This window comes from Sinocyclocheilus rhinocerous, unplaced genomic scaffold, assembly GCF_001515625.1.
Source record: "Sinocyclocheilus rhinocerous isolate Xijiao unplaced genomic scaffold, SAMN03320098_v1.1 scaffold2086, whole genome shotgun sequence".
Lineage (NCBI taxonomy): Eukaryota > Metazoa > Chordata > Actinopteri > Cypriniformes > Cyprinidae > Sinocyclocheilus > Sinocyclocheilus rhinocerous.
Window position 1 is genome coordinate 104,225 of NW_015624553.1, and position 10,964 is coordinate 115,188.

Sequence of the window (10,964 nt, forward strand, 5' to 3'; positions counted from 1 at the left end):
TAGCACATTTGTGCTCGCACATGTAGGCCTACTGATATTCCGAAAAGTACAATGCTTGTGCAATGAATATAAAAACATAAAAACTCATACATGGGTATTTTCTCTTTAATTTCTTTAATTATAAGGTTATTTTACCTGTATTCTTATAGGCTTCATCGTGCAGTGAATGCTTTTGGACTCTAGACGTGTTTTTGTTTGGGTTTTGCAAAGTCGATGACTCCATAATGTCTCCTATCAGCTCTCAATCCCTCACAGTTACACATACAGCACAATAACATTGTCAGGGGAATGGTTTTAAATTCGAATGAAGGAAAAATCATACCTTTTCTGTTGTCTTCTTTTTAAAGAAATTCAAAAGTTGCACTTGAACCATTTTGCGCGAAAAATGACGAAACCTTGCTTCCGCTTGTGCGCAGCTTGTCACAGAACCTAGTTCTGATTGGCCAATCGCCGTTCGTGAATTATCTTAAGCAGATAATTTTAACATTTCATTTGCATGATACATTTTACGGAATACCCATTATTAATCCAAAGGGGATGGTGGTTTTACTGAGGGGATGATTTTTTTCCATGCATCCCCCCTCAATTCGAGCCCTGGGTTTATTGAACCCGAAGCCACTCAGACATTTGTGAGTTCAATAAATATGCATGCACCAGATTGACTGGTAGACTAATAGTCCTGAATAGTCTTCTAACTAGTAGTCTTCATGAGTGTTACATATATTAGATTACAAATACAGCCTAAATGTTACCATGGAAGATGACGCCATGAGCATTTCCATTCAGGAATTAAGAAAAGGTTAAATGATCTAGTCTGGCTGACACAGGGACCAATGCTTCCATGGTAACTCAGAGCATGTCATTTAACTGCAGCTTTTCAGGTGGGCAAGCAAGGATTTCTTCATTTAGTCATCATTTTCATGAGACGCATGTGCAAGTCGAGATCACAGAGGCTGAATTCAGATTCACATGATGGACCGGTGTACAGCATTTGAATAAACATATCAGAGCAGAGCAACAGCTTTGCACAGATGTGACTGTAACGTTTGGTAGGAAAAGAACAATGTTTGCACTGTGACAAATGTCAGGACATTTCTGTTATTATGCATGTGGTTTTCTAAGTTTTCCATGCATTTGCATTTTTGTGATATGTGTGGAATGGAACACGCTGTACTCACAAGGTACGCTGCCTAATATTTGTTTCAAAATAGTAACTGAAACAGTAGGCCTCTGTCCATGACTGACATTACAAACTGTAGTAGACCCTTGACCTTATCTTACAACATTTTACCTTGAAAAATGCTTATTTTGCATTTTCAATTATTTTCACAGAAAATAAAACAGTAAAACTAAGAAATATTATAAAATTTTTTAAATAACTGGTTTCCAATTTAAATGTAAAAAATGTCATTTATTCCTGTGATGGTAAAGCTGAGTTTTCAGCATCATTACTCCAGTCTTCAGTGTCACATATTTCAGAAATCATTCTAATATGCTGATTTGCTCCTCGAGAAACATTTTCTTATTATTACCAATGTTGAAAACTCTTTTGCTGCTTAATATTTTTGTGGAAACCAATATTCTTGTTTTTTCCAGCATTCTTTGATAAATAGAAAGTTAAAAATAACCTAATTTATTTGAAAAATAAAAAAAAAGATTTTGTAACATTATAAATATCTTTATTGTCACTTCTAAGAAATTTAATGTGTCCTTGCTGAATAAAAGTATTAAATTCTTAAAAAAAAAAAAAGTACTGACCCCAAACTTAAAATAATAGTGCTGCAGAGGTTTGTATGCCAAAATGTTGTTTCCATTATACAAGTAAAAGACTGACATATGCAAATTATAGCCAAAATAAATCATACATTTACTACTGATCAGGTTAAACTGTTCAGTTAAATGCAAATGATTTTCTCCTTCCTAACATATAACCTAATCTCTGGGAGTTTATAATATCATGGACAGCAGCTCCAGCAGTCACATGACTATCACTGACCCCAGGAAATCACTGCTATGTGTGACCACCGCCTAGGGGACCACAACAGGGCATGATGACACTCTCGACTACAAGTCCAGCCCTTCACACCATCAACACTTCAACAAACACAAAAGAAGGAAATCTTAACATGACTTCCCTTCAGGCTGATTATTAGATACATTGACCATCCCTCTGGAAATCATCGGTACATTACCATAACATCGAGGAATTGTAATCTATCTTCAGGTTGACCTGACCCATATCCTCAAACCACAATGTCACTGATAAAATTCAATGTTCCAAAAAGAGGTTTTCGGCCTGATGCCCTTTTTTGGTCCTCCAAACAACCTTTCAGTTATTAACATGATGGCAATTCAGTTATATTATTAAAATGTTCTTCACACAAAGAAGAGGTTTTTTTGAGGAACCCAAAAGGGTTCTTCTCTGGAATCAACGCATTGAATCAATTGGAATCCCTTTTTGAAACCTTTATTTTTAAGAGTGTTCCAAAACGGGGTTTTCACAGGAATGCCATAGAAGAACCATTTTGGGTTCCTCAAAGAACCTTTCAGTGAACAGTTCTTAAAAGAACGACTTTTTCTTAATGTGAAGAACATTTTAATGATCTAAAGAACCCTATTCCACTATATAGAATGTTTTGTCCAATGGAAAGGTTCCATGGTTGTTAAACGTTCTTCAAGGAACCATCAATGCCAAAAAGAAGCTTGATTTTTAAATATGAGAGACTTGAGGAAACATGAGGCAGAAGATTCAGGGGCACAGATCCAGTTTCAGGAAGCTCTTAAGCTGTGGGCGCATTGAGCGCAAGCTGCCAGGGTCGACCCTTCACACCTGCAGGCCTACGGGCCTAAAGACTGTCCATCTGCTGACCCATTAGGAGGTTACCATGTCAAACTGAGACACTTCATTCGCCTGCACCGCGTCAGGTGTGGTACACCGCTGCTCAGATACACCACCAACAACAGATGGGAGAAAATGACCAGATTATCCTGATCTTCTCAGGATTGTGTTATTCTGCTGGTTTGATTGACACGCAATGGTCTCCACACCACCATCCCTTTGATTAGACCAAAGAAAGGACTTCTGTAAGAGCCTCGTGCTCTCTGTGAGGATGAGTAATGTGCTTTAAGAGGCGTGAGGGGTCTGAATAAAGCCCGGGGCAGAGGGGATAGTGTCAGCGGGAAGGAGAGCTGGAGGTGAGGATCCTGTGGGCTCCATTAGTGAGCAAGAGCTGTGGCTCTTTGTTGAAGCTCTGGGCAAGAGGACGGGACTCTCTGCGGGAGTCTCTCTGCACTAGTCACGCAATACAACACAATAAACAACCCACTTCACAGGCATTATGGGCCGACGTGCGGAATAACAACAGCTTAATGTTTGACAATGTATTGATCTTTGGCACTGACAGCCTACATTACATAAATCAAAAGCAAGAGTTTCTGAATCATTTGGTCAGATGTTGTTGTGTGTCGGATTAGCAGGTCCACATGGATTACGAACTCAAGAGAAAACACTCTGCAGAAGTGTCCTTCACAAATTTTGCAGTCACCTTTGCATGTTCATTTATTAAAAATATTGATTCATTTGATAATGCTTTTAGCTACCAGTAAGCAGTGCCGATCATAGACTTCTGGGGGCCCTACGCAAAACTGTGTCGGCGGGGAGACGGGGGCAGTGAAGTGGGGTATGAGTGGTTATGAACGAATGAATGAAAAGCATTTGTCCATGTTTCACTCCGTCTTGAATCGCGCTCGTGGAAAGCGCTTGAGAAACAGTGTCTCTTCCGCGGCTCGGTACGCTTTCAACTAGTTTTTTTTAGTCTCGAGCAAGACTGTACGACATTCACATTTCATGATTTGACTGATTTTTACGTAGAAAGGGTGAAAGCGCACCGCATTGAAAGAAATGATCATTCATGTTTTCAGAACCACTGGCCAAATTCAAAAACGAACCTAAAATTAAATCATCTTTGAGAGCAAGGGGGCCCACCCTGGTGTTTCGGGGGCCCTACGCAGCTTGAGTATTTTGTGTATAGGGAGGATCGGCTCTGACAGTAAGACTGTAACACTCTCTGCATAAGGGTGTGAACACATTTACCTTTGTAAGGCAAAATTCTGCCGGTGCATTAGGAATTTGATGGGTTTGGGCATTTTTACAGACGGACGTGTTACCCACACATTTGTTTAACTTCGGACACAAATTGACCAACAAAAAACTACTTCGTTTGGAAATGACCCGAGTAAGCGGTGCTTCATGCATCACTACACTGACAATTTACCATTTTTGCCCATGATATTTTGCCGAAGTTTTGCTAATGTGACTGCACGTTTGCTTAAATCAATTCAGCAGATTTCCCTTATCAGTGCAGAAAATATATTTAGAAGCATGTATGAACACGGAGAGCAAGAGATGGTAATTATAAGTTCATAAAAATAGCTCAACAGATCTAAATTTAAAAACATCCATGAGAGAGACTGTCAAGCTCACAGTGAGGATGTACCAGAACAAAGAAATGTCTAGGATCTAATTAAATTTGAATATTCTCCACCATCCCATTTACATCTGCTTACAGTTCCTCCTCCATTTCCCTTTGTGATGCAAACCAGATAAGCTCTCATATGTTACATCCCAGCTAGGGCTGGGCACCAAATTGAATATTCACAATTTACGCTGATATAAAATTGTGAATATTGCAATGATTTTGAAGTTCATGACTCACAAGTATGAGGGGGTTAAAACTAATAATGTCTGATCTACACTACCAGTCAAAGGTTTGGAGTCAGTAAAAACAGTAAATATTATGAAACATTTATAACTGCTTTCTACTGTAATATTTTAAATGCAATTTATTCCTGTTATGACAAAACTGAATTATCAGCATCATTACTCCAGGCTTCAGTCTCACATGATCCTCCAGAAATCATTCTAATATACTGATTTGCTGCTCAAGGAACATTTCTTCTTATTATCAATATTGAAAACAGTCGCTTAATAGCTTTGTAAAAATTGTGATACACTTTTTCCAGGATTTTTGGATGAATATAAAGTTCAAAAGACCAGCATTTATTTGAAATAAAAACCTTTTGTAACATTGTCTTTACTGTGACTTTCAATCAGTTTAATGCATTCTTGCTGAATAAAAGTATTAATTTCTTAATACTGTTAATGTCTTTCAGATTCCAAAGTTTTGAACAGTGTAAACATCAGTAGCAAAAAATGGTCCTAAAGTTTGATTTACAGATCTGAAATGGCATCAATATCCATCTAAACCAGGGCTGTCCAAACTCGGTCCTGGAGGGCCGGTGTCCTGCAGAGTTTAGCTCCAACTTGCCTCAACACACCTGCTGGAAGTTTCTATGCCTAGTAAGAGCTTGATTAGCTGGTTCAGGTGTGTTTAATTAGGGTTGGAGCTAAACTCTGCAGGACACCAGCCCTCCAGGACCGAGTTTGGACAGCCCTGATCTAAACTAATAATCTAGGCATTTGCACAAGGAGGAAGATGTTGAATAAGAAAAACCCTGGATGAAAAAACATTAAAGTGGTTTGTTGACTGCAGTGGATTCTTTTTGGGGAACATCATTGGAAATCCCAGCCAAACCAACATATATTTTGACTGATTTCATGAACAATGTTTAAAGTTCCATCAAGTTCTTTGTTTTATTGAACTGAAAACTAACAGGTGTTCATATTATTCACTCTGTATGCTGTTCCAAAAAATGCCTCTCAACAAAGAAGCAAATCCAACAGGCATCCTGAAAACTCACCAGAAAATCAGTTTAGGTCCTGTTACAAAATACGTAGAAAAAAAACAGCGAGGGCTAACAGTTAAGACACAGAAGCCTGGATTATTTTTTTAGTAGTTTGAATGTGGCGCTTTGTACCATGGTGTCCTCAAAGAGGTCTGAAGAAGCGATGCGGTGGTCCATAGTGCATAGGCATATTGAAGTCCAAGTTCAGGTTATGTGGGTTGTAGTTTACTGGGGGGAAGTTGGGCAACGGGGGCACGTAGGGGGCTGGAATGGGCTGAAGGAAAACACGCTGCGGCCCAGGCAGCATGACCTGGGGGATGAGCAGGGGGGCACGTACGGCCTGAGGTGCTGCGTTAGGGGCCTGCGGTGTAACCCGAGGACGCTTCGCTGGGATGGGCTCAGGGGGAGGTCCCACTCTCTTCCCTGTGCTTTCTGAGGGAGACATTACAAAATATCATTAGAAACCACTCGGGTTTAGGTGGCAGACTCAAGCTGTCCAGCTGAGGAACACTGACCTGACTGATTGGTCTTCTTATTTAACTCCGCTTCACCTTCTTTCTGAATCTCCTGAATGATTCGCTCATCGTCTTGCTGTGGATTGAAAAAGACACAGAAAGTGAAAGGGGGAGAAGTAGAGAAAACAAAAAAGCTTTTCAAAAAGGCACGGCAATTAGGCTCTCCGGTTACTGTTCAATCATGTGAAAAGACCAGCGAACCCCGCCAGAAGCAATGTGATGCCAATGTCCGCGTCAGACCACAGCCTGGACGAAAATGAACTTGGGAGGAGTCCACTTCATCGGTCAAACACAAAACAGCTCAAGTTCACCGGTCAGCCTGGTGCACGGTGCCAGGTGATTAGGTACGGCTCTGAAAGGAGGGGTAATTGCCAGCGGGACGGCTCCCTGACTGCGCTCTTCACACAGAAACACCATTCAAATGCCTTAATCGGATAATTAGTGGAACTCCTGGATCAACCGGAAAGGGATTTCTCACTCATGCTCACTGCTTAGGGATAGTTTCCCCCAAAATGACAATTCCATCATCATGCACTCATCCTCAAGTTGTGCCAAACCCAAAATGTATCGTTGCCACAAAACAACAAAAGGAAGAGAGCGAGCAGAATGTCAATTATTTCTGATGGTGAAAATCGGGGACAAACACTAGCTCTTCAGTTACACATCGTTCATGGTACATATGAAGTTTGAACCAAAGAAGTTTTATTTCTCATTCTTCTTGTATGGTGTGTGGATTAGGGCTGGGCAATTTTTTTTTCAATCATGACTTTGTCTCTAACAAATATGAAAACAAGATAATTGAGATTGATATTGGGCCACATTCCATTTCACAATGATGCTTTTGTGTTATAAATCCAGTGTAGCCCTTTACAGTGGGCTGCTTTCACCTCTCCCTAAAAGCCCAAATATATTATTTATATAATAATAGAAATAGAATACAAATAAATAAATAAATATATATATATATATATATATATGTGTGTGTTTTGTTTTTCAGTTGAATTGTATTTAAAATCCACTGTTAAAAGGTTTATTTTTTAAAGTATATAAATGATGTTTCCAAATCAATAAATAATAGATATTGCCCAAAATAAGTTTTTTTCGATTTTTGTCATAAACAAGCAGCCTCAATGTGGAGTACTTTTAGGTGAACTCAATTTATAATACATAAATTACAAACATGAATTAGAGTTTAAATCTAGGGTGTAAAAAAGAGGAACATTCTGCTAGATAACTTTTAAAATTAATAAGAATATGCTAAATGAGGATAAGTAGATGATTAGGTTATCATCATTAAAATCTAATATAATATTTGCGTATTTTACCCATCTACTAAGAAGGTATCAATAACAACCTTTTATGATTAATAAATGGAAAAATTAACAGCATGATTTGAATAATGAATGAGCACTTTGTGCTTTAGTCATGGACTGCTGAGTGCTACATCTTTAGCACTCAGTTGGCTATTATATAATATGCAGCTAATGCATGACGGTTGACTGTGGTAGCTGCAGTATTCCTGCAGTAGAGACCTCTCAGCACTCCTACTCCATCAACACGCATGAGAAGCAGCATGCTCCACTCAAGTACCTCTCGCATGTTATACTCTCAAAGAGTCCTGTATACAAAACCAACACCAAGCCATTACACCATATATCACCTGGTGTTTATTCTAAGACTGAATCACTCTTATTACAAATAATCTATCAATGCAACACAGGTTAGAGCTGTTAATGTATTACAATTTATTCTCTCAAAAAATAATGCAATTAAAATGTAAATGTACTGTTTTTAATGCTTTTGTCTGTTAATTATAAAACAAATTAAGTAAAAAAAATTATATTTAAAATAAAAGCAAGAATGCAAATCATGTAATTTAATCAATTAACAGCTCCAAACACATTCCAAAATGAGGGTCAAAAAGTGTCAGCAAGTAAGTCATGTAAAAGGAGTGTTCAACTGAGCACAAATGTATGTAAATGTATAGAAAGTAAAGGTGTTTGCTGCTTTTCAAGGATGATCGCACGCTAACATTGAGCATGAAAGCAGCCTCTCTCGAAACCAAAGAAGTGCAGTGTGTCATCATTTACCGTGGGGTCCGTCCACAGCGAGCACTTCTTGCACTGTCGGCAGGGGGCGCCAGGCGAGCGAGCGTGCTGGCAGAAGTGGTTGTAGCCGTTAATAGGCTCCCGGCAGAGGTAGCACATGAAGGCGCCGCAGCGACACGACATCCGGTTGCAGCCCTCCGACTTCACCAGACCTGTGGCACACTTGTGGCACTTCCTGACACGGGCAGCGGTCATCTTTTCCTCACTGGCCATGAAACAAATGACATTTGGGTTCAGTTTACATGCAAGCACCGTGAGCTGCCTAGCGAGACAGTATTTTAAATAGTGGTCGACAGATATAGGAATGTGATATCATACTATTTAAATATACATTTATTTTAAAAGCAAAACGCAATTGCTGCAATTAAATATATTTCTTTGACAATGTTTACTAAAATAATTGGAATTAAATCATTTTAATATGAATCAATTAGGCAAAAACGTTTGCATTGTTTGTGGAATTAAGTCTTTAATGACATAAATGCCAAATATTTTTTGAATGCTGACAGTAAATTAAAAACAGCATTATAGCCCTTCTATCAATAGACATTTGCCTTAATAGACAGAACTGATAAACAAGCCAGTAAACTAATGAAGATGGAGAAAGCTGTCAAAATAAAAGTCTTGCTTACAACAATTAATGCCCAAACAGAAAAACTTACAATTAAAAAAATAGTCTCAAAGCTTAGCGGAAAGAAAAAAAAAAATTAAGTAATGAAAATTAAAAATGGCAGACAAAATTAAGAGAAATGGATAACAGTTTGCAATAAGTTATATGCAATACAAGAGTTAATTTTTGGGCTGCAATGAGCAATACAGTTACAGTATAACATTAGTTTGATAAAGTTAGTTAATAAAAAACTGCTCATTGTTAATTAACGTTAGCTCAGTTCCATTAAATACTATTAACAGAACTTTTGATTTAATAATGTATTAGTAAATTCTGAAATAAACATTAACCAAGATTGGAAAATGCTTTAGAATTTTTCATTTTTAGCTCATGTTCATGCATTGTAAAGTGTTACTGAGAAATGTGCCAAACATAGTTGTATTTCATTCAAAATATAAAAAACTATTTTACCTAATATTTGTGTGATGTATTTTTTATGTTTTTTTAAAGAGTGCCACATCATTAGCTTAGCAACATGCTAACATCAAACCAAATGAGTTTAATGGGTTTCATTTCAGTTAGGATGCTATCTTAGTAGGTAGCTGCAGTTCACTGGCTATTGGAACAAAGCCAATATGTTCATTTTAGCATCAGTTATTTTGGGCTATTTAACATATAGAAAACATACTGGTATTGAGACACATTATCTTGCTGCATCACATAAATCTGCCTTTGTGACACCATATTTAACTCAATCTCTCAGTCAGGGTCACTTTCCTGTCTCTATAAATGTAGGCAACAGAAAAGGTTGGGGGTAAACAGGATACACAGTCTTTGATTCATGTGTATGACAGGAAGGAAGCCCGGCGATCACATCCTGTCCAGTCCAGAGACTGAGAGCAGTGATAGGCTGCTTTCACACCGCATCAGTTTACACAGACACCCACCACACTCCAGTACACTTCCTCATGAAAGCCCGCTGCACACAGGGGCAGCTCTGGATGATGTGTATTTGCAAACATAACACTCAAGGGAATCCATCAAATACAGCGAGTGTTTTAGCGTGCCATGAGAAAGGCCTGGGGAAACAGCTGACTCAGCATCAGGCATGCTAATGATCTCCCAGGTGGTTCGCTACACTATTGAGTACCCTCAATAGTGCACGGATGAATTATTAACAAGCTGAGTTTTCAGTCGGGCACTTACAAGGTCACCCGTAGCCGGATCTCGTCCCTCTCCAGCACCTGCTCGCAGGTCTTTCCTGTGTGCTCCTTCCACACCACATGGCACTTCCTGCAACTCTCCTGAGGAAGGGGACACAAATAAGCATCTGTGTTATTGATCACAATTGAAATGCACAGGGGAAAGAGAAACACCTGGACTACATTTCATACATCCAGTGGGAAAAAAACCTCTGTGTATGCATACGGAAGGAGTCGGTGTTCCCAGCATTGTTTCAGAGGTGCATATTGCTTCCTACCCCATGCATAATGCACTATGACCCTTCTGGAATTAATCACAATGTAGATACACCGTATTGGCAACCAACCAGAAGTGGTCGACCGATATTGTTTTTTGACAGCCGATGCCGATATCTTGGAAAGCAGGGTGGCCGATGGCCGATATAATTGTATTTATTTTCATTAATATTTAAGAAATTTGAAATTCAATCATTTGAAAATGGATAAAATAAATTTGTAAAATAAACATACTTATACTTTAGATGACAAAGTATTTTCCACAAATAAATAAATATATTTAATAAAAATATCATTAAAAAGGAAGCAAACTGTAACCAACAGAGCACTCAGTATTCTGGGAAGTTTGTGTGCATTGGGAATCATATTTTTTCAAATAAAGCCAAGGTAACACTCATTTTACATACAGCACACAGTGAAAATGACATGAATATGACAGTGGGCAAATGCATAAAGCGCAGCATAATTTGAAATCACGAATTTAATGTTTAAAGCATTCAATTTGCAC

At 38.5% G+C, this 10,964-nt stretch overlaps 1 protein-coding gene across 1 annotated transcript; it reads right to left on the minus strand.

Annotated features, from left to right (window-relative positions):
* Nucleotides 1-5,423: 5,423 nt before the first annotated feature.
* LOC107742399 (E3 ubiquitin-protein ligase RNF216-like) lies at nt 5,424-10,430 on the minus strand. Its single transcript, XM_016555345.1, has 5 exons — nt 10,407-10,430; nt 10,185-10,282; nt 8,351-8,573; nt 6,261-6,336; nt 5,424-6,177 (listed from the first exon to the last, which is right to left on the minus strand). Exons 1-5 carry the CDS (start codon nt 10,428-10,430, stop codon nt 5,888-5,890), a joined length of 711 nt encoding a protein of 236 aa, XP_016410831.1. The 3' UTR covers nt 5,424-5,887.
* Between the last annotated feature and the right edge of the window lie 534 nt (nt 10,431-10,964).